The sequence below is a fragment of the Sinocyclocheilus grahami genome, unplaced genomic scaffold (assembly GCF_001515645.1).
Source record: "Sinocyclocheilus grahami isolate Dianchi unplaced genomic scaffold, SAMN03320097.WGS_v1.1 scaffold1597.1, whole genome shotgun sequence".
NCBI lineage: Eukaryota > Metazoa > Chordata > Actinopteri > Cypriniformes > Cyprinidae > Sinocyclocheilus > Sinocyclocheilus grahami.
In genome coordinates, this window is record NW_015506776.1 from 443,245 (window position 1) to 465,921 (window position 22,677).

Sequence of the window (22,677 nt, forward strand, 5' to 3'; positions counted from 1 at the left end):
TAGACACGAGGGTCCACGTTCATCACTCGCTCAGTTAATGGATTATGCATTGTTGACTGTTGGATCTTTGTTTACTGTGGGTGTCGCGGAGGAAGAACGCGACACAGTGTCTGTGACTGAAGTGGCGGCTTTACCAGAGCACGCTCACAAAATGGCGGCGACAGCGGAGTCTGATCGCAAAATGGCGGACACAACAGCGCTCCGTCAAGTCACAGCAACTCTGTCTGCCCATCGTCGACCCACGCTAGCCCTAGGACTGTTCTTGTGTCTTGCCCACCATATACCTGTCTGCCTCTGTTTAACCCTGCCTGCTTCATGACCACGTCTCTGTCTTCTCCACAATAAAGCCTTGCAGATGGATCCGCACGTCTCACGTCTCGTCAGTTCTGTAACAGCAACTAGTTAATAGTGAGAATTGGTCCCTATACTAAAGTGTTACCATATATTATCTGCACATTCTGTTTTTTTTTTTATGTTAATTTTTTTTAAAGTTTTGATGTACACTACAAGTTCACATTCAATACAATTATGTGCACTTTTTTCCACATGGGCCGACCTAACAAAATATATGCAGTGTGTGAGAACTCACATTGCCTCGCTCACTCCTGTGGCATTCATGTATTTGACCATGGATCAATGACCGCTGGCCCCCAGGATGTGAAACACACATTGAATTGATACTTGTTAGCAATTACATGACTGCCTGAATGATTAATTAACGTCAGTTAGTAATGGAGATCTTGAGCCAGCGATATGTTCTCAATCAAGACAAAATATCGCATTACACAAAGTGTGAGCAGCCAGTAAACATAAAACAGCTGCTGACAAGTATCCACATGAATTTATGATAAACAAGGAAGGTGTATTCACAACAAACTGTCTTCATTTCCTAAATCCAATCCATCTTTTATTTTGCACGCTTACCATGTAGGGGAAAGGGAAAAGTTTGAAGGTGTTATGAGAGATTGATGTACCAGAGAAATGGATGGGAAATAAAACACAGAGACCATCAGCATTTAAGGAACTTTGGCAAAACAACATCTGCATGTTGTTGTGATGATTTGAGTCACTGCAGACACTGCAGTACATGATATTTTGCATTCTGCATTCATATTCTGGCCTCATTTGCTTGCCTGTATATAGTATGCATCATCAATAAGGAGTACACTGAATTTGATCTTTGAAAACCATGTAGTACATTAAGCCAAGTTAAGTGGTTTTCATGTTAAGTGTTTTGAATATCCCACTGTTTTAGTGATTGAAATACTGTGACAGGTGCTTCAAAATCCCGACCCCCCCATTCACTGCCATTATAAAGCTTGGAAGAGCCAGGACATTTTTTAATATAACACTGATTGTATTCGTCTGAAAGCAGAAAGTCACATACACCTAGGATGGCTTGATGGTGAGTAAATCATGGGGTAATTTTCCTTTTTTGGTGAACTATCCCTATAATACAGCTTCCAACCTTCTTAGAATAGATTTGTACATCTTTTGAATAGTCTAGTTGAACATTGTCTGTAAAACAATCTGCCAGATGTTGATGGAGAGAATCTGCTTCTCACTCTTCTCTCCAAAACTGTCCACAGGTGTTTGATAATATTCAAGTCAGGTGATTGAAATGCCAGGGCAGATGATGATGTTCATCTTGGTGCACTATCCAGGTTTTATGATCATGACACCATGTTTTTCACATTTTGCATTGGTGCCAGTTTTAGCAGTTGCAGCTCTTTTATGGATGTCTCTGTGGTTTTTTTGTGGAAACAGAGTGAATATTAAGGTTTGCTGTTGTTTGAACAAAACCTTCTTAGAGCACAACAATCCCAATTGTTTATTTTCGGGTTTTGCCCATTTATTTGCTGATGAAGTCTTGCCATACTTTATGTACACAGTCATAATCGTAAAGATTTGTTCTTAAAATACCAAACAATTGGGCTGTAATACAGATGCTCCTGTTAAATGCAACCTGGTCTCATAAAAATATGTACCTCTGGATACTTTTCTGCAACACCGTTTTTATGTACCTTACTGCACGTTTTGCCGCAGTTTCAAAGAGAAATGTCACTGAGTGGCGCTAAAACACGGGTTCAATAAGTGAACCCTGGCTTGTTTTTATTACGTTGATATAGATACGCATTGCTGTGTTTTTATTACGTTGCTTCATTGCTGCAGTTCAGAATTCAAATTCATTACTCCGTGCTCTACCGAACAAACTTATCGTCTATGAAAACCCATAGATATGAAGCTGGATATGTGTGATGCTAACATTCAAAAGCATAGTTTTCAAGTCTCCCAGCATATTAAAATAGTTTTGAAGTCAATTGAAGAACAATATTCTTCAAGTAATTGTGCGAAAATTACACTTTAATAGTCGAAACTCTGTAAATTTGTGTGAAAAGGAATAAAAGGTGTCAGAGTTTTACTGCCTCTAGTGTTCATTTCTTTTGGAAACTGCAGTGATATGTACTTATTGGTATGTATTTGCCGTCTCGCGAAAAAGTGCCCCCAGGTACAGTATGTTTTTGCCATGAGACTAGGTAGGTTAAATGGCTTCCATGATGTGTGCTTTTTGGAAATCTGACAAGATTTCACTCATAGCGTGTACTAACCACTGCTGAACACAACTTATATTACACTGATATACAATCTAGAGAATACAGACAATGAAAATCGCAGTGTTTGTTTTTTCACTGTAGCCTGCACAAGTTATATGTACCCCTATGATAAAGGGTGTCCCCATTATTTATTCCAACTCCTGTAATTGTTTTTCTTCCTTTGAGGTGATCTTCGAATATTCATGGCCTGAAACAGATGGAAAATTCACAGGCCTGTGCTGCAGTTCTATGGATGTATTGCCATCCATGTCTCCATCCCAGTCACGTGGCTAAAAACTATGAATTGACATGCAATGAAGTGTCTGAAAACAAGTGTCTGTGTGCACAAACCCAACAGAAACCCAAACCGGTGTCTTTCGAGGTGTGCTAGAGTGAACTTGACATCACTCAGTGTCAGCCAACCATCAAAGACTTCCTCAACAAGTACTCTACAGTCAGTTACTCAATGTTGTAGAGCCTTTTGTAGTAAGAAGCACTGATTCAAGGACCATCTCAAAAGAACCTTAAAAACACGGCTTTGCAAAAGGGAGCTGGAAAAAAATTGCCAGCAGTAAACTCAACTGCAATCTGACACCACTGGTTGACCTAGTGTTTCTGTGTTGCTCTGGTCAGTGACACACAAAAAAAAACTAAAGTTTTCATAATCAAATACTTTAACAGTGTCCCACTGCAACAGCATGTACACTGTCCGGTGAAATCCAGCTACAAATGTTTTACAGTTTACAGTTATCTCTTTTTTAAAAAACCTTCTGAAAAGGCTATCCTTCTTCTGGATACTTTTAAAAATAATACTTATTATAGAAATAATATACTTTAAAAGAATATACTTAAGTGTCAATAGAATGTAATGTTTTCAGACAATTAATTGCATGCTAGTCAGTAAGAATTGAATGAAAATGTATTGTAGTTTAAATATATTAAATCTAATTAGCTGAACTTTAGAGTGTTTTTGAATGCAATTTCATAATTACTTCTATTGTATTTGAAATATGGATAAAGTGCACGATTGAATGTACTGATAAGCATTTAAAATAAAGAAAAATATACTTCAACGTCATTTGTAATTATATTATATTTGTAATAATACATTTGTAATGAAGTCGCAAGTTAGTAATATTGTAAAAATGCAGTATCAAATAACACAATAGTTAAAATTATGCAACTATCAGTCATTTTAATTTTCTCATTATTATTTTACATGTAATTTCATGTCAGTCAACACATCAAAATACTTTAAAACATTTAATTTGCATTATTACAAAGCATACCTTTTAAAAGTGTTCTTAAGTGTCATAAAAATAGTGAATGAAATAGTGAACTCTCTTTAAGTGCACATTCAGTACAATTACTGTACAGTACAATTAAAGGGACTGTTGTCGGGTGTTGAAAAGAGTAATCGTGTTTCTGTCAGGACCACTATCGTCTAAGATGATTGACAATTAGCGTACAGTTTGGATTGGTGGTATGGTTCTGTTCTGGGCAAGAACCCCCCCCGAACAGAACAGAACCGAACCAACATAAATGTATTGCAGATATCGTTAAATTTCAATAATTGTATGCACACATTTTTGAATTACTCTGATTGAAAGGATAATCAGAAGGCTGAATCCCGACTGACAGAGGAGGAGCTGGGGATGGAGGAGGGTAATTAGATATTGAGCAATGCGAAAACTGCTGATAACACTGAGGGACCTTATATATGAATGCTTAGATAGGTGTCGTATTCCTATAGGTAGATGGGGATCAGCTGAGAGTCAGCTGATGCGAGCTTGACTAACGTGACCTGCCAGAACTAACGCTAAACTTGATATATTGTCTGTGATCTGTAAAGTAGAATAGTCCATTCGTTCAAATGATTGAGTAACACTAACAACAGCATCTGCCACGTTTACATGCCCAATACAACTCCTGTAGTGGAGGAAAAGGGGCAGTTTAGCCACAACAGCAGCAGAAGATGATTGTAAAGCCTGTTATTGTCCCCCATTATAGTCCTCTAGCCTCACATATAGTCAGTCAGTCCAGTTAAACACCTCACTGCAGCAGCTCTGAGATGACTGAGCAAAACAGATAAGCACTGTTATTACTGAACACACAAAGAGAGCAAAAAATGAAAAATAGAAAACTGGGAGTCAATAAAGAACAAAAACAAAACCTCCAGTGCAAATACAATACACAGTTGACAGGCAAGACTGCTGGCATGCTAGGATCAGTCTTTAATCTTTCATATATATATATATACACACATATAAATATATATATCTTTTTTTTCTGGTTCTCAGCATTGCACTATCTTCCAGCCATAGATTCAATTTCCCATCATTAAAGAGAGAAATGATGTTTATCGTGTTAAGTTATTCAGCGCCTGAGTTGTCATAAGCAGGTCTGCTAATGTGATCACAGTCGTATGAAGCCATTCCTGCCTGCCAGAGACTGCTGCTTTGCAGTGATTCATTCTGTTTTGCAGATCTCTTGCTCGTTGTCACTTGCCTCACTATATTTAGCACCTGCGAGCACTTTTGTGTACGGTTGTGGCATTGTTCTTGAGTCAATTCCCAGATCTCAGCTCTGTGTTAGAGCGTAGACTCAACCAGCCACATTCTCTACTCACAGCCTGAGCCTGCAATCATCTATTATGATTCTGAACACTAATACTTACTAGAGGTCAACATTAAATCAAAACCAACCGTATTTACATCGCTGTTCAAAACCTTGTGGTCGGTAATGTTTTAATGTTTTTGAAAGAAGTCTCTTCTGCCCACCAAGGCTGCATTTATTTGATTAAAAAAATACAGTAAAAACAGTAATACTGTGAAATATTATTAAAAAATAAAAAAAACAGTTTTCTATTGTAATATATTTAAAATTTTAATTTATTCCTGTAATATAAAGCAGAATTTTCAGCATCATTACGCCAGTCTTCATTCCAATATGCTGATCTGCTGCTCAAGAAACATTTCTTATTATTATCAATATATTAATAATTTGTTTTAATGGTTAATGTTAGTTAGATAAGGTGGCTACTGTTGTTCAAGGTGACGGTTTTGAAACAGGGTTGCACAAAATTCAAGAACTGGCTCTATTTCATATCATGAATTGAATTGGTCGAAGCCCAAAGGTAGTTGAAATGGAAAGTGAATTTTTGAATTCCAGGACAGGAATATCAGGAAGAGGAATTGATTGAATGGTAATTCAAAGAAATTCAATGGTGGTAATGCATTCTGGGAAATATATTTAAACGCAAATATTTAAAAGTTAGAGTAATTAACTAAATGTACATTTGCTTGGTTTAAACATCCATCCACATTTCTTTCTTTCCATAAGGCCTATAAACTTTCAAACTTCAAGTTTTCAAGGCAAAACTTTCAAAAAAGATTTGTCAATCCACCATTTGGTCACACTTTATTTTGGGGACCAATTCTTACTATTAACTAACTATAACTCCTAATTTTCTGCTTATTAATAGTTAGGAAGCTAGTTGTTAAGTTTAGGTATGGGGTAGGATTAAGGAATCTAAAATATAGTCATGCAGAATAAGGCATTAATATGTGCTTTATAAGTCCTAATAAACAGCCTATATGCTAGTAATAATATGCATGCTAATAAGCAACTAGTCAACAGTGAGAATTGGCCCTTAAAATAAAGTGTTACCCAACATTCAAAGTTGGTCTTGACAAACATTATTTTTCTACTTCAAAATTACAGTTTCTGCATATGAATTTCTTACTTTCTTACATTCAAATTCAAAGTGAGTGCTGTATCTTTGCTTGCTTCAAATTGGATATTAAAATATATTTTCAATTCAATTCCGAATGCCACACAACCCTACTTTTGGAAAACATTGGATCATTAGGTAACATCTAATAAAATCTGAATAGGTATCATCAAAGAAACACCCAGCAGAGTTGTATCTGCATAGTCAGTCTGTTTTCCAGTACTGTATGCTTGTGAACAAAAGCTTCTTTAGATCAAAGTGTGTGCATGTTCATGTGGTTTATGAGGACACAAATTTGTATAATAACATGGGTATGACATAGGTATTACAAACGAGAAGGTGATTTATGAGGACATTTTCAGTGTCCCCGTAATTCAAAAGGCTTATAAATAATTCAGAATTCGTTTTTTTTGAAAATCTAAAAATGCACAAAGTTTCCTGTGAGGGGTAGGTTTAGGGGTAGGGTTGGTGTAGGGCAATAGAAAATACGGTTTGTACTGAATAAAAACCATTACGCCTATGGAGAGTCCCCATGTGTGTGTGTGTGTGTGTGTGTGTGTGTGTGTGTGTGTGTGTGTGTGTTCAGCATTAATGTGCAATACATATCCTTACTGTCTGTCAATATTAGTTTCAGTGACACATCAAAATGCACTTCCTATGGTTAATCTACTCACTGATGTTCTTGCCGCCCACAGCACGCGCCTTTCCAGGAATAGACGGCAAAACAAAGCAAGAGGAGTAAAGGATGCCAGAAGAGAGATGAAACATTTACAACATGAGAGCACAAAAAGAAAGACCTGTGCTCTGGGAAAAGGAGGGCTAAGTACACAGCAAAGGGATAGAAAAGAAATAGAAATCAATGATAGATGAGAGAGGAAGTGAAAGAGGCAGCGGCAGGAAGCAAGAGCAGTAAAGTCCACATCACCCTTGAGAAGATTAAAAAGCCAGAGCCGGAAATAGATATTAAGTGTGTCGGGAACTCATAATATCATCTAGAGATTTCAGAAGTACCAGTACTTCAGTAGTTATTGATACTAAAATAAAAAAAAACATCATAGCAGTCTTTCTACAGTATATTGGTAGCACAACACACTACCCGAACGCACTTCTGGGACCATGTTTGTGGTGTTGTGGCCTTCACTCACATTCAATGCTTGAGAAATACTTCATGGCTACATGTTCTAATTTAATTCGTTAATATATGTTAATATTAAATGAAGAAGCATGTTCATTAGCAGAGTTAGCTGTGGTGTCCAAACTATAGTGGCAAGAATTGTGAAATTCCATTGATATTGACTTCTGGAATTGTGTTATCATGACAACCCTGTCAACATATAAAGGGAACAGTAAAAGATGGAGAGCTAAAAGATGATGGAAAGGAATAATTGCTCCAGAACAGCTTCCAAGATCATCACAGCGATTCTGAGACTGCAGACGGAAAACAGTGAAAACAGTGAAGGGCCTGACAAGGAGAGTACAACTCATCAAGATGACGTCTACGAATATGTCACTGAATGCTAACCAACTTTCAAGAGGAATGGCACACATAATAGAACTGAATTTCAGCTCTTTAGACTACAAACACTTATAACAATAGTGTTGAACCCTGTTAAGGTGTTTTTTAGTGCTTTTAAAGCAGCTTTTACAATTTGCTAAAGTTAAATTTGCTAAAGTGATAGTTCACCCAAAAATGAAAATTCTGTCATTTACTCACCCTCATTTCATTCCAAACCCATAAGACTTCTATCTCTGAAACACAAATGAAGCTGATTGCTTGATATGCGAGAACAAAACTCATTGGTTCTCTTATGTCAAGCGTGCAAGTCTGAGCTCCCCTTTACTGTATTTGATGAGCTCTATGTATGTGATCGATGTTTATATTTGAATAAAAGCTGAGATCTGTTCATCTTATAAAGCGATCGTGTCTCTTCCAAACACTTGGATTAAACCTCTTGATTCATATGGATTACTTTTACTTTGTCTTTATGAACTTTTTGAAGCTTGAAAGTTTTTGTGTAAAGGATTTTCAACAGAGGGACAGAAATCTATCAGGTTTTTATTACAAATGTCTTCCTTTGTGTTTCTGTAAGGCTGGTGTTTGGTTGGGCTCTTAGTTTTCAAGTGTCAAGTGATTCTCACGTTTCCCTTGTGTTTATGCCATGTGCTTTTGTTTTCATTTGTGTTACATTCTCATTGGTTTCATTACAGTCAGATGTCACTCATTTGTGCATTAGTGGTTTGTATTTATAGCCCTGATTTTGCCATGCGTCTTTGTCTAGCTTTATTATCTTTTGATGCTGTAGTCCACTGTTGTGAGTTTCATGTCAATGCCATGCTAGTTCAGTTTAAGTCTTGTTTATTTTAAAGTTATTGTTTGTACACTTTTTGAATCATGGAATAAACTGCATTTGGGCTCAGAAAATCGACTCCGCTTCAGTGGGGCCGTTACAGTTTCAAAGATTAACGAAAGTCTTATGGGTTGGGAATGACATGAAGGTGAGAATTTTCAAACAGAATTTTCATTTTTAGGTGAACTATCATTTTGATGCCCCCCATTAGTTAATGCATTAGGTGCAATTAACTAAAATGAACAACAAATACATATTAATAACATTTATTAATGTTAGAAAATTTAACCTTATTAGGGCCTTTCGCACAGCTTTAGTTCCAGAACTAAATGTACAGTACTAAAGTACTGGGACGATTTTGCGTGAACTCTTTCGCAGTACCATTTAAAGGGTTGCATTCGCACAGACAGTGTGTACTAGAAAGTGACGTAAGCCGGTCGACAGCGACGTCATTTTGTGTGTGGCATTCAACAACAGAAACAAAGAAGAACAACATTAACAACAGGACGATGGAGGACGCTGTGATCGGAGCTGTGTTTTTGTTGTGTCTCACGGGTTTCACAATAATGGACATGGAATGTCGACGTATACGTAAAGCGACTGAAAGAACGGAAAGGAGGACTAAGAATCTCCAACGACAACTGGCAGTGCTACATTTGCTACAAGTGTCGGCACTTCAGCGTCCGTCCATCTATCGCTGTTCTCCATACTTGCGAAATAAGTTGACACAATGTTTACAGTATGTTTACACAGCATTTTAAATCATGGCGGGTGAGAGCGTTTTCATACGCGTTTGGCCAATCAATGTCTACTTGCGTCACGATTAGTACCAGTTGTGCTGGTTAGACCCTGCTCCGGAGTAGGGGCTAATTTGGTTCTCGAAAAAGGCAGTCCGGTACTAAAATCGCACCCAGTTCTGGCGGTGCGAAAACGCCAAAAAGTGGGTAGTTCCACAATTAGTTCTGGTACGAAAGGCCCTATTGTAAAACAATACTAGAGTCAAACCCAAGTATGAGCAATAGTAAATCTTGAATGCTAGTTGTACCAGCCACAAGCCTGAAAAAAACTTCATAGTCAAACTCATTCATTCACCTAATGCGAGAGTGCTTTTTATACATGCATAAACAACCTACATACGGTCTGACTATGAAGTACAAGGCCCTCTTCTGAAAAAAGGTCTCATCAAATGGAATATAAAATCAAACAAAACCTCACATCTCCATCCAATGGTTCTCCTGCCTGCTGCGGCAGCAGATCCGGTGTATTTTCTGAGTGCATGCCTTTGTTGTTTGTGCAAAGAGAGTTCAGTTAATGCACATTCATAGCAGGGCCAAAGGTGCTCTCCACTGGGTCTGTGCCGAAGCTGTTTTTGGGAGTGCAGAGCTTGCCAGGAGAGCAGGGTTGGAGCTGTGGAAGGATGACTCAGAGCTTCCAGGGTGGGAGATGCTCTTTCCAACTCACTGTGCACACTTGCACCTTCTTAAACCTGCTAAGAATAGCAGTGAATAAAGGCGTGCTCCAAAAAGGAAATGCACCTCTTACTCAAGTGGAAATAACAAAGTGCACGGAAAAGAAATGATCGAAACTCTGCACTCGTTTTGTGTTCCACTGAAGAAAGTAAGTCATATGGGTTTGGAATGACTTGCTAGTGAGTAAATAATGACAGAAGTTCCTTTTTCGAGTAAACTATTCTTTGCTTCGGTGTCCTTGTGATGTCATTCCATACTTTTGTTGATCTTGTTTAGCCATTGTCAAGAGGAGTAAAGGAGTTACGAGTCACTAAACATTCAATTCATGATCCTAATGGAAGCAGGCCAAGCACAATTACAAAGCCAATGAATGAGTCCAAGAGCTGTTAAATGCCATTTTCTTAATGTCACCTCTGCTGGTGGGAATGGAAGCTGTTCACCTCTGTGAAGTTGTGTCCAGCTGTGCTCATTGTGAAAGAGATGTCTATCAGGAGAAAAATGTAAGACGCTACACAGAAAACGACACCTGCTTGTGATCAATATATCGATCGGCGTGTCATCTGGAGTGTGTAACAACAGTCCAAATTGATTTTAATGACACATTTTGACCGAAGGCTGTGAAACGGAGCAGAACCAAGTGGGAAGTTTATTGCACAAACACCTTAAGCCACAGAAATGGAACAAAACATATAATTTGCTTATTTCAGCTGGATAATGTAATACAAAAAATACACGTCTGCTGACCTAAGAACCAAAGAGATATTCTCTAGCTTCTGCTGCAGTGAACCATGGAGAACAATGCATTAGTGCAATTATGAATAAAACAAGACAAAAGTGGAGGATTTATAATTAAGACATGTGAGGTGCAAAGTCTGCATACATTTATACTGTGAAAATATATACTTGGATTCAAATGAACTGGGTGAATCTCAAGAAACCAAGAATGTAACTGCACCTTCAGGACTGGTGGGCCAAATGTAATAATTAGGGTAGGGATTGATTACGATTATAATTCTGGACAAAACAATAGGCTGATAATTATTTTTGGGTCATGGCCGATAACTGATAAATGACAGATATTAAAAATGTTATGCACTTATCTAAACCAGTGACAAAAAAAATGAAACTCTAAATAACTAAAATCAAGTTTTAAATGCAACAAGTAAATTTGAGCAGCACAGTATTATTATGTACACTGTACAGTATGAAAAAATTATATTGATTTAGATATTCCCTAAAGATGACATTTTAGTAATGTTTAGTTAGTCTTATTGAAGAGTGTTAGATAATAAAACATGGATAAAAACAGGGAAAGTGAGCATGTACAATAATATTAGGTGAGGTATATATATATATATATATATATATATATATAAACATTGACTGATGAATAAAAAATAATAATACTGGCTGATAATTCATACGATACTGATTTGTTTATTTAAACTAATGATACACAAATTTGTGCTGAGAAAAAAAACTTATTTATGAGAAAAAAAATTTTTGCATTGAAAGTCAAACAAAAAGGTACTTTAGAAATCAATATATTGTTAAAATATTAATATTGAATATAATATAAGCCCATCACTGACCTACAGTCCACAGTAATCTAACCCTTATGGAAAAAGAATTTAAAATTATAATCAAGTACACTTTACATGTGTTTTAGCATGCTAGTCAACACATTAAAATGAGTGCACTTCTTTAAAGCTCCCCTGAAATGCTTAGAACATGCAGCGTTACTCTATTTGTTGACGTCAATTTAACTGAAACAGGAAGACAGGGCGGGACATATCAAGCAGCCCCGCCCCTTTTTAAAATAGCCAATAGCGTTCGTTTATATCACAGCTTGAGCTAGAGCCATTCAGAGCCGTTGAGCTCTGTAAAGCCGCATTTGACAGGGTATGCCAGCCACAATCTCATCCATATTGCTATAAAATATAGCATTCTGTGCAGAATTCAAATAGCTCCGATACATTTTGTGGTTTGCGGCGACTCGCACATGTGATCCGCTCCGGCTATCGTGTCTCTGGACCGGAGCACAGTGTGTGTGCGGTGCGGTGGTTAGCGTGACACAGCGCGAAACCAGACTTCTTTTTTTTCTCAATGGAAAGCATATTGACACTGTTTGAATCGTTCCCTTTCCCCTATATAGTGCACTACGTGCCATTCACTGTACAGAAAATACTAATTCTGTGGACAAGTGACCAATTTCAGCCGCGGCTTCAGCATCTATTTTATAGTGCAGGGGGTGGGGCTTCAGCTTCTAGAGAGCATTTGATTGGACAGAAAGTTTGATGAGAAGCTGAAGTACGATGTGACGTCAAAAAAATCATTGAGCCGTTTTGGTGGAAGTGACGAACTGCAAGCTTTGAATACTTATATCTTCTAAATGCGAATTTTGTCACTGTTTTGGAGCACACTGCTTTATAGATAACCTTAAGACTAACATATTGATACTAACAACCAAAAAACTTTAATTTTGATTTCATGGGGACTTTAAAGCACCACAAAATGCGCTTTAAAGTAAAACTTTTAACTTGACATTATTACATAGTAAATTTAAGTGTATTAAAGTGTTAATAAACATATTCATTACAGTGAGCTCTCTTTAGGTACAATTAAGTGGCCTTTTATTTCATTACTATTATCTGCAAGTACAAAAACATTGGCATGACAACTCTTGGAGAGTTTTGCATGGTAATATACATGCCAACGTTAATGTGTTTAGTCTTGGTGGAATAGATCTGCTACGCTGCTGCTGCTGCTGTGGCAGAGAATTGCTACTGCCAATACATCTACAGACATGATGCTGTGAGCATGTAGGAAATACTGCTGCTGCAACAAATAACATACATGAAAAAAACAGTGCATATAACATACATGAAATTACCCCGTAGCAAATCTAGACAGGTGGAGCTGGGGAAGGTGTAGGGTTTGTGAAGTGCGCTGCAACTGCTACAGCAAGCACTAGCCAAGTATTTGTATGTTGAGCAGCAAGCTTATTGGCTGCTGATGCGAAAAGAAACCAATCAGCTGTGCCATGTGAATGATGATGTGATTATATCAGATTGAGTTAGAACCTATCGGCCTGTGCCATCTAGAGTTTCATGACAGAACTTTGTATATACTTTTAAGATTCAAAGTACACTACAAGTACACATTCAGTAGGACTAAGCACACTTCTTTTTCTCAATGGATTACACAATCAAGTTTGTTAGTCTGTATTAGGGGTCATTCTTGAATTTAATTTGTGAAATGTTTTAATTGTTGCTTCATGTACACATGCAGACTGACCTTTCTGCAGAGAAAACCATGTAATCAAAATACCTTATCTAGCTGGGATAGAGAGAAGTCTGGAGGCAAGGAACCGTGTGTGTGTGTGTGTGTGTGTTTTCTACCTCTCAGTGTCATGTTCAGATTTATCTAAATATAGGTCCATTAGCATGACCCGCAGTACAAAGGCCCCACAGCAAATAGATTGACAGCTCATTTCGAAAGGAGTGTTGTCAGCTGTGTTTTAATAAAAACCAAGGGTCGGGTGAGCGAGTGCCTCACTGTTGTCATGGAGATGGAGAGGGTGGCAGTGATGTCTGCCTGCCAGAGCCGTTCAGTGCTGCTGGAAAGTGAAGATGCCATGTTGTGCCATGACAGCGACGTACCCATATGGTCAAAATGAATCGTTTGCAAATACATGTCAGATAGAAATTATGTACGTTTTTTTTTTTTTTAAATCGTCCAAGCCTATGATGAGGATTAATATAGAGCGTATTAAGAGGTATTCAGCCTTGATTAAATTCTTCAAGGTTGGCCTTCTTGGTTAGCCAGATAATCTGTAGAATAATGTGGCATAAACATGGGATATTAACTGTAAAAGTTCACCTAAGAGCAACATAGCTACTGTTTGACTGTTAGCAAGCATGCTAAAGCACAAGGTGTTCATCCTGGAACATCCTGATCATCCTGCTATGCTAATGAAACTAGCCACACTTTTACATTTGTGAGAAATAAAAAATCTTGGTTTTTGCCAAGCTATCCTTATGTATCATGTATCTGGCTACCATTGTGAAAAAGAAGTACATGCTTTCAAAAAGAGTACATAAATAATATACTTTAAGTTAATATACTTAAGAGTGAACTGAATATAATGTTTTCAGGCATTGAATTGCATGTTAATTGCATTTAAATAAAAATGTATTATAGTTTAAATTTATTTTAAATGCAGTTAGTTGTACTTTAGAGTGCTTTTTGACTCATGTAGGACTTCAGTACATCTTATTATATCATATTTAATTGTAATATCAAATAACACACAATAGTTCAAATTATAATGTGTCACAATCACCTGCTGGAGTGCCCATGAGCTCCTCCAGAGGGCACCCTCCTTGTTCACGGACTTCATTCCCCATAATCCTTTGCACACACTCTTCAGCACTCATTGTTTGCACCTGTGTCTTGTTAACCCTGTCTGCTCACCATATTTAAGCCCTGTGTTTTCTGTCACTTTTTGAGATGTCTTGTATGTGTTACTACTGCATTTCTGAGCGCGCAATTGATTATCTGTTCCATGGTTTTGACCCCTGTCTGTTTTCTGGATTTCCCTGTTTGCCTGAGTTTCCTGCCTGGTGTTTTGTGTTGGACTATTTAACCTGTGTTTATGACCTCTTGTCTGTTTATTGGACTATGTCTATGGATTACCCTTTAATAAATGCTGCATTTGGATTCTCAACCTTTAGTCTCGGAGCAGTGAGTAATATAATGAAGTACTTTACATGTGCGTCACAAATTTTGGTAGACTAGACAAAATTTGTGTACTTCTTTAATGCATGACAAAAGATTATTAAAACATAATGATTTAAAATGTACTTTAAAAAAAACTTTTAATTTGACATTATAAAGTGTACTTTTTTTTTTGCGTACAGTGTTAAACAGTCAAGAAAGTGAACTATTTTTAAGTACACATAAGTGGCCTTTTATTCCATTAACATTGCATTATTTAAAAAAAAGAAAAAAAGATATACTTCTTTTTCACACTGTTACCACATCCGAAGATCAGGATCCTGACCTGTAGCTGAGTATAAGTGAAAAAATTAAGCACTTACACAGTAGGTCTATTATCAGTCTTGTCAGTCAATCACCCATTCGATTTTCCTTCATCACTCAATTTCTCCTCCATCTTTCGGCTCCCCGAGCTTATGAACTCACATTTATTGCATCACTGACTCGGAGCTGAGTAAGACCCACACCACAGTATCGGATTAAATTGTTTGGCTGGAATTCATGGTGTGTGGAAGTGGAAATGTGACAGAGCAAAGTAAAGCAGTTATCCAGGATAAGGGAAGATGGGTGCTGAGGCGCTGACCCTGATGCCCCAGACAGGTGAACCCTGGAGCCCCAAATTTACAACACATCCAACCCTTGAGACTCATCAGCCCTGCTGGGAGACGACAGTACACTGAAAAGGTCATCCTTTATAGAGCGCACATACACACCGACATAAGCTACTGAGAGAGAAAGATAGAACGAGAATTGACTCTTTGCAAAGCCCCACTGTCCAATCCTAGTTAAGCAACTGTCCATAGTGACACATGCTACTTCAAGGGACAGTTCACCCAAAAATAAAATTATGTCATCATTTACACAGCCTCATGTCATTCTAAACATGTATGACTGGCTTTCTTATGTGGAACATTAAAAAAAAACGATAATTTGAAGAATGTTGGAAACCAAACATTTGATGGTCCCCATTAACTTCCATTATATGGACAAAAAAAGAGAGATTTCTCAGAATATATTCCTTTATATACCACAGAAGTCATACAGGTTTGGAAAGTCATGAGGGTGAGTAAATGATGACAGATCTTGGTGAACTATCTGTTTAAAGCAGCATTTATTTTTCCTTTTTTTCAATTTTTTTAATAAATCTTGCAAAATATTTTGGATTAAACAGTGTGTAATTCCCAAATTGTATGTAGAATATTAGTTAGAAAACCTACATTTGCTCCAAGGTCATTTTATTTCCTGTATGTGTTGATTCAGGTCATTGTAATATCAATAGTAACTGCTGACAGTACCTCAGTGATGCTTTTCCCATTTCAGTGACTTTGAGGTGCATTTGTCTAGATTCTAATTTCACCTTACTGTGTAATTTTACCATTTATTTAAAAGACAAAGAGTAAATACTTTGCCTAGTCTCCGTTTATTCATCAGTTCTTCATTTTTTATATTTTTTTTATTGAGGCACAATTATAGTTAATAGTTAGATAATAGTGAGAATTGGTCTCCAAACTAAAGTGTGACCATTATATTATTATAATGTCTAATAAATATAATGTATATTAACAAGCTGTTAATAATAATATAAGGAAAATAGGCCCATAGTAGATGACAACATTGGCCAGAATGCTCTAATTTTTGTCAAATGAAGCGTTTTCATAGTTTAGAAAAAATACATCTAATCAGTTGAGAAAAACATATTATTCATTCAAGGGAACAATAAGGAATAATTCAATTAATAAAAATGTATGATGTAATTATTCATGCTTTGTCACAAAACTTCTGACTAATAAAATCTCTCTGTTGCATGACTGTGTTGTCATTGTGACTTGAATTCCCATTCAATGGAGATTCACCACAATTCTTTGTGGTTCACGGCTAATTAAATTCAAATTCACCCTCATGAATCAAAAAGGAGCAAGTTCTTAAATCCTGAACTGTGGCGAAACTGAAGAGACGGTCAACAGCAAAAATATAAATTTAGCCCCATGTGTTCATAACAAGAGTCATTATAAACTGGCAGCTGGATTTGTCTGACAGGTTCGTCTGCATTTGCCAGGACGGCTCACAAGAACACACTGCAGCGCTGGCTTGCTGGACTGTGTTAATGCTTGTGGGCTGCTGTTGACCCTTATAGAGAGCGAGAGTGTTACATGACAATTCCCCCTGGTCACAGAGTCTGTAATTACCCCACAGGAGCACAATTACGCCGGGGGAGAGCAAAAATAAGAGGGTATAAAAAGAAAAGCAGAGCAGTCCTCAGACTCTAATCTAGGGTGGGTCTAGGTCTTCTTTTTCACCGACTAAACAAACAGATTCGAGATGCAGGTTTATTCCTGGGAGAAGCCAAGATTATGCTGTGTTACTCAGCCACACATGCAGTCATCCATGAGTCATGCAGGGTGATGGGAAGGTTAGCCTATTCAGAGCTTTTCTAAGATCAGGGAGCAATCGTCACATGCTGACTAACACAGAGCCTTATTAATATCCTACGGCCACACATAAACACGTACAGAGACCAGATGAAGAAAAGCTAATGAAAGGGCGTCCCTGTATATCAGCACATATTAAAACACAAATTGGTGACTAAATACCTACACTTTCTGAAGAAAATATGATTGGTGCTTGATCTTGCTGAAGTGTTTTAGAGGCTATAAGAGCCGAGCTAAAGTTCTCAGTGATTCTTAACACACTGCCATGCAGTCGCTAGGGTGCTCTGGATGGTTGCTATGGTGTTGCTAGCGCTGCATGAATAGGGCTGAATTGGAATAAAACTGAAACCGCAATATGGCTTAGTGTGATTATCAAATCACAAAGTCTGCAATTTAATTAAAGAAAGAGTGGTTCTGTGGTTTTTATGTCAAAATAAAAGCTTGATGATCTAGCATTTGAAAATTAAGAAATGAAAAGAGCCATACGTATACAGTTGTAATGTAAAATAAAATAATAATTATTATGTATTTTTTTCTGAAATACTTAAAATGATTTATTTTACAGCGAAATATTACAATTTGTAATATTTCTTATTTTTTTATTTAGTTGTTATGTAGTAATTTTTATATTTTTATGCAATAACAATAACAACAACAATAATAATAATAATAATGATAATAATAATAATAATAATAATACTTATTATTATTATTATTATTATTATTATTATTTGTGCAGCCCTACAGTTTTTTAAATACTTATTGTTTTATTTTACAGTGAAATATTATAATAGTAATATTTATACTTTTGTTTTTATTAGCAATTTTCACATTTTTATTTTGTATTTTTATTTATTATTTTATAGCCATATTGATATATAAACAAATTGTCAAATTTTCCAGCCCAACAAACAAGTACAGCAAAACTGGCACATTTTAAATTGCAAATAACAATCACAATTCGATTTTTTTTCCCCAAATTGTGGAACCCTTACTGCTTAACGACTCAAGTCAAAGACTCGCTAGAACTATTTTATCATCCACTAGGTGAAAATCATAAATCTGATCAATTATAAAAGCAATCCACAACTCTTCTACAGTTACATGCTTAGATTGTATACTTAGGGTTTAAAAAAGACAAGATCCCAAAAATGTGTGTAGATGATGGAAATGGAGAGTTTAGCATGGTGATATGCATGGCAATGTTAATGTGTTTGGTCTTGGTACAATAGATCTGCAAGGCTGCTGCTGCTGTGCAGAACAAGAACCGAGACTTGCTACTGTCAATACATCCACAGACAAGCTGCTGTCAGCATGTAGGAAATACTACTGCTGCATATACAACATATACGAAATCACCCCGTAGCAGATCTATACAGGTGGAGCTGGGGAAGGTGGAGGGTTTCTAAAGCGCACTGCAACTGCTACAGCAAGCACTAGCCAAGTATTTGCATGTTGAGCAGCAAGTTCATTGGTCGCTGATGTGAAAAGAAACTCAGCTGTGCCATGTGAATGATGATGACTTTGTATTTATCTAAACATATTTTTTCAAAAACTACTTTTTCCTAATACTATCAGTAAATATATTCATTAAATCACTGTGGAACACAATGAAGCTCCACTATGGGTTATAACTAATATTACTAATGAGGAAGTGTGCAGTAATATTGTGTGCTAATCAGTGGGTTGAAACGCGCAACACACAATGTGGCAGAAAGTAAAACAAAGAGAGAAACTTAACATTTTTTGGCATCTATATATACATAAAATACAAAAAATATTTTATAAAATATACAAAAAATAAAAAATAAAACCATGTGTCATAAACTTATATGATGCATTTTTCTAAAGGTTTTTGCATTTGCTATCAGAGGATCAAAAAGACGGGTTGTGTGAGAACAGTTTAATCCAGAGCATGTGAAGTCATGGTGACCAGAACATGAGGGAAGACAAAAATAGGAAGTGATGTGCACATAGATATATTGAGGACCACAGACGCTATTATGGAGGGTGCAGTGTACTCTTAGAAATATTCTGCAATTGTTTATATATATATATATATATATATATATATATATTATACAAACACATTTCAACCATTTAAAGTGTAGTAAAATAAATTTAAAATCTATCAATTCTAGAAAGTGACCTCAATATACAGTACATATGACATTAACATGTATAAGAACATGATGGATGGAAAGAGGCATTTGTCGAAAACATAGAAAGTAAAAATATGTTGCCCTCCTGATCATGTAAAGATTAAGGTTTGTCTAGGTAGTGTCTATTATACTGGTTAAAACTGCAGCTCTGCAGTGATAAGTTATTCCGTTTGTGTGTTTTGAAGCTCTGGTGTGCTCAGCTGCTTTGATATTTCTCTATTTTTACTGATTTCTGGAATGTAGCATCTTCCTGAAAATGGGAAGGAATGTTGCAGAGGTATCAGCATGTAATATGCACTCTCAGTTAGATCATCCGAAGACGAATTCATAGATACTAGACATGGTAGAGTTACTTCTATGAATGAGTGGTTTATCGTAAGCATGAATAAAAATAGTCTATAATACAACAGATTAAATACAACACAGCAATAATATACACAATGGCCTGAAGAAAATGGTTGTTCATTCAAAGAAGGTTTTCCTATGAATTAATTAGTAGAAAAGTCAGTTTCTCCTGTGCATTTGTGCCTTTCTTATGAGGAAAATGAGGGAGTTTATCTCCTGCATTCCTTTTAGGCCATAAAACCAGTGATATCAGCATTGGTTACCATGGAACCAGAGGCCTGTTCTGCTTTTCTGAGGTGTTAGGTGCATTTCGGGGGAAGGGTCCATAGACCCTCGTAATTGGCCATTTGGTTAGGTGATGGGGAGTTCGATATTATTTGTTAAATATAACAAAAAGTTGTGTGTCTGATTGGTCCAAATGCTACAGTAGTGTCTTTTATACTGGTTAAAACTGCAGCTCTGCAGTGATAAGTTATTCCGTTTGTGTGTTTTGAAGCTCTGGTGTGCTCAGCTGCTTTGATATTTCTCTATTTTTACTGATTTCTGGAATGTAGCATCTTCCTGAAAATGGGAAGGAGAATTAAGCATGATTTTTTTTTTTTTGCAATGTTGGAGTGTTATCATGACTGATAACTTTGTGTGAGACTCTTGTATGTTGTTTGCGTTAATGCAATATCAAGTAGCCTATTGTTTTATATTGGCAATGAATCTCATTTCTCTAAAAATATGAAAGATTTTATTTTCTTATAAAAATCCCAAAGTAAGTAAGTCTGGTAATAGTAATTCTGTCTTGCATATGGCCCTCAAAACTGTTGAGGAAAGAGACCGACAGGACTTGGTAACCTTGTGAAACCTTGAAAGTCAAATAAGGACAAGAATGTTGAGCGGAGGTGAAGGAAAGTGAAAAGAAATTAAGTGAGAGAAAAACTACACACACCAGAAATGACAAACCATGGCGTGAAATTGTTCAGGCTGCGACAGCGAGAGCAAACGGGGCAACAAAACAAGAAGCATATCTGACAGAGAACAGCAGGGTAGATGGAGTATTCAGAGTTGCCCACCTTGCTGGTTTAGCTGCAGTGTGCTCTTGCTCCACTGTGACAGACCCACAATAGCCACCATCTTGGCTCCCAGGCTGGAACGACGCTTCTTGTTTCCAGCCAGGCCTGTGGCGTCGGGCCCCATGCTGCTGGGGCTCTTCTCCAGGCTGTACATGGCGCCACTGATGCTGGAACTGCGAAACACGTTCCGGGCCGCCACCGCGCTCATCCCGCCTGGGCTGGGTACATCCACTGAGCTGCTGAGCATCATGGTCCTACACAAGCCGCTGGGCGCAGGGCTAAAACGAGGCTGGGAGGAAGAGGGTGTAAAGTTATATGCAACATTTAATTTATGGAAGTCTCTTTTGCTCATAAAGGCTGCATTTATTTGATCAGAAATTCAGTAAAAACAGTAATATTGTGATATATTACTGCAGTTCATAATAACTCTTTTCTATTTGAATATATTTTAAAATGTAATTTATTCATGTGATCAAAGCTGAATTTTCAGCATCATTACTCCAGTCTTCAGTGTCACATGATCCTTCAGAAAGCATTCTAAAATGATTATTTGCTGCTCAAGAAATATGTCTTATTATCAGTGTTGAAAACAGTTGTGATGCTTAATATTTTTGTGGAAACCATGACACAGTTTTTCTGAATTCTTTGATGAAAAGAAATTCAATTAAGATGAATTTAATAAACAATAAAAAAGATTCTTGAACATAGATGTAAAAAAGTAGTGCTGTAGTGAACGCATTTCAAAAAATGAAAGTGTAAAAAAGTTAGAACTTTAAGTGTAAAGAAAATGTACTTGTCACAAATGCACTTGATGTACTTGTCTCATTTCCTGTCACAAATGTATACGTTTATGCCACAATATTACTCCTATCACTAAATAGTCCCCAAATACAGAACCTTTCCAACAACATGTGTTTTGTCAAGATTCGAACATGTTTTGATTATAAAATTATGTAGTAAATTTTGCTATATGGCACTTGACTCCACCCACTGGGCCAGGAGCCCACTAAAATGATTCAAATGACCATTTCCATGATAACACAATCTCCAGTTTCAAAGTGGTTTTCACAGGATGAATTTTGAGTGTCAACGCTTTCAAATGATATCTAATAATATCTAAATACTACAATATGTGAACAAATTAAATTAAAAAAAAATCAAGAGTCACTAGAAGGCTGTTTACAGTTAAAGTTTTGAATGGTATTCTATTTCTACAAACCATCCCATTTTGCTGAATTAATTTACTAAAATGCACAGCTGTTATTTTCTAAAAATCTGTATTTTCATAATGCACCAAGTTATAGTTGTGAGTTGTGAGTTGTCTGTATTGAATGTGATGCAATAAAAAGGTAGTGTGCATGAAATAATGGCAAGAAACATCTTTATATGGAGTTGACCACATGGGCTGCATGCAAAAACAGACAATGCAAACAACCAATGTTGTCCGATTGATGAGTCAATGAGTCTTACAAGTCGATTCGATGGGTCGCACCAGTGTAGCCTGACTATGAATCAGTTATTTTTAGTGAATCAAAAACATAATACATTTGTTTCCCTCTCTCCCCAACATTTTTGTTTTTGCTAAGAAAATATACATTTGTTACTAACTACATAACTTTAAAGTGAGAGTAGCACAAAACATAAAAAATGTGTTTAACACTAATATATGCATTTCAAGCATCATAAATTGTGATTTAAACTGGCACACATATTTCTCTCATATGGCTTGGCTCAGCATATATAGAAATGCTCTTGCT

General features: G+C 36.7%; 1 protein-coding gene across 1 annotated transcript in view; it reads right to left on the reverse strand.

The window, feature by feature from the left end:
* LOC107571463 (regulating synaptic membrane exocytosis protein 3-like) overlaps positions 1-22,677 on the reverse strand; it is a 78,802-nt gene that overhangs the window by 42,558 nt on the left and 13,567 nt on the right. Inside the window, exon 2 of the mRNA XM_016257789.1 lies at positions 20,921-21,209. Within this exon, the coding sequence (XP_016113275.1) occupies positions 20,921-21,170 (250 nt within the window). The 5' untranslated portion in view covers positions 21,171-21,209. The remainder of the gene's footprint in view (positions 1-20,920; positions 21,210-22,677) is intronic.